Source organism: Poecilia reticulata, linkage group LG22 (assembly GCF_000633615.1).
Source record: "Poecilia reticulata strain Guanapo linkage group LG22, Guppy_female_1.0+MT, whole genome shotgun sequence".
NCBI classification, from domain to species: Eukaryota; Metazoa; Chordata; class Actinopteri; order Cyprinodontiformes; family Poeciliidae; genus Poecilia; species Poecilia reticulata.
Genome location: NC_024352.1, coordinates 125,698 through 127,662, shown reverse-complemented (window position 1 = coordinate 127,662; position 1,965 = coordinate 125,698). Strand labels below are relative to the sequence as shown.

The following is a 1,965-nucleotide window of genomic DNA, read 5'->3' as shown; positions in this document are numbered from 1 at the left end:
AACCTCTTAACATCCAATGTGACTCTTGGGCTTGGCCATCTTCAAGCTACTTGGTCTGATGATCTTAACACAGAGATTGATAATGAAATGTGGCAAACTATTCTAGAACGCATTCACACCTCATCAATTTGTGCCCGACATAGAATTATTCAGTGTAAAGTCGTCCACAGAGTACACTGGTCCAAAAGCAAACTAGCTMAAATCTTTCCAGATGTGGATTCAAGCTGTGTGAAGTGTGGTTTGGGCCCAGCCACTCTCGGTCATATGTTTTGGACCTGTTCCTCTCYATTTCAATTTTGGAAATCTGTTTTTGACTCACTTTCTGTAATCACCTCGACCACAGTACAGCCATCTCCACTCACTGCTTTATTTGGGGTTCTCCCCAAAAACCAGTTATTGCCACCCCATCATGCTGACCTCTTGGCCTTCCTCACGCTACTGGCTAGATGTATCATACTGATGCATTGGAAGAATCCTCTCCCACCCTTACATTCTCATTGGATAAAAGATGCCCTTTCGTTCGTGAAGCTGGAAAAAATTAGGCATACTGTCAAAGGCTCTGAAATCACATTCTCAAGAATCTGGTTACCGTTTCTGGACCATGTCAGGTTTTTGACACTCGATGTGACCCCATGAGTGGTGCTCCCCTTACTTACCAGTTGTAATGGCATACACCCTTTATATAAGTCTTATAACAATTTTACTAGCRCAGAATACATTAAGCCCTTTAAGTGTCTCGTTTTAGTTGTTTTCCGTTTAATTTATATTTTATTTTCTTTCTGTTACCTCTGTTTATTTTTAGTTATCTACTTTTTATCCATGTACTTATGGWATTAATTGCTAGATTTTTGTTTGCATGTGTCTTGTTCTATTTTTGGCTCTTGTCTTGTCATTTACTAGTTTATGTTTATTCTACAAAGTACTGTCTAAAGTATGACTTGAATGTCTATGTATGATGATGTTTTGTTAAAAATCAGAAATAAAAAAAATAAAATAAAAAAATAGACATTGGATACAGATATTTCCACACCAATTTGTATGAAGTGCTTTTGTTAAACCATTTCAGATAACTTTTTCAAAAATAATTATTTTTATTTTTTTAGATGAGAGAATTGGATACTCATCAAAGTAACACCGATTGCTGGATTGAGGGTCTCCAACAACAACTGGTGTCTCTGGCCAACCAAACTAAACCTGGGGACAGACTTCATGTAGCAGAGGTTAGTTAAAAGGTCTAGAATTAAGAGTGTGCTTGCTGGCGTTACCATCTTATTACTGTACTACTTTGCATATCTTGAATAAGAAAACATGTTAATGTTACTGAAATTGTTTGTTGTGGGTTACTTCTGTTAAACTTGGTCTCTCTTGTCTGAAGGTGGTTTGGTTATTATACAGATTTGTTGGAAATAGGCCTGTCACGATAACAAATTTTGCTGAGCGATTGTCTAAAAAATTMTTGCGATAAACGATAATATTGTTTCAATACCTTTTGACACTGATTTAAAGGAAATGACTAATAATGCACGCGATTTCCTGCCATACATAGATACACTTTATTTTCAAAAGAACACATAACACTGGAACTGATAAACTAAATAAACCAAACAACCAAAAATAAAATGGATTCTCAGTCTCCATTAACAAAAAAAGTACTTGAATAAAAAGTAAACAAGATAAAGCCAAAGTGGAAATAAATACTGCATTCAACCAAAAATAGTGCAGATTATGAAGTCTGTATACTACTTCAGTAATCATTAGATTTAAATAGAGAAGATGGGCTACCTAATGAAATAGTTCACACTACACCATTTTTTTGCCCCCATTTTCCCCTTAAGATAATCATAGATCGATGGCCGATCTAAGATTGTCGCTGGTGATTTCGTAACCGATCATCCTGTAGTGTGATTTAGATCGTTGTGGCCGCTCCGATCTAAATCGGGGGTTTTCCCCGACTGGGAGCTTAAC

General features: G+C 36.4%; 1 protein-coding gene across 3 annotated transcripts in view; it reads left to right on the top strand.

The window, feature by feature from the left end:
* Positions 1-1,965, top strand: part of LOC103458066 (nesprin-2-like) — a 240,386-nt gene that overhangs the window by 207,856 nt on the left and 30,565 nt on the right. For all 3 annotated transcript variants that reach the window (XM_008398614.2, XM_008398613.2, XM_008398615.2), the window contains exon 42: positions 1,104-1,220. In XM_008398614.2, coding sequence (XP_008396836.1) covers positions 1,104-1,220 — 117 coding nt within the window. The remainder of the gene's footprint in view (positions 1-1,103; positions 1,221-1,965) is intronic.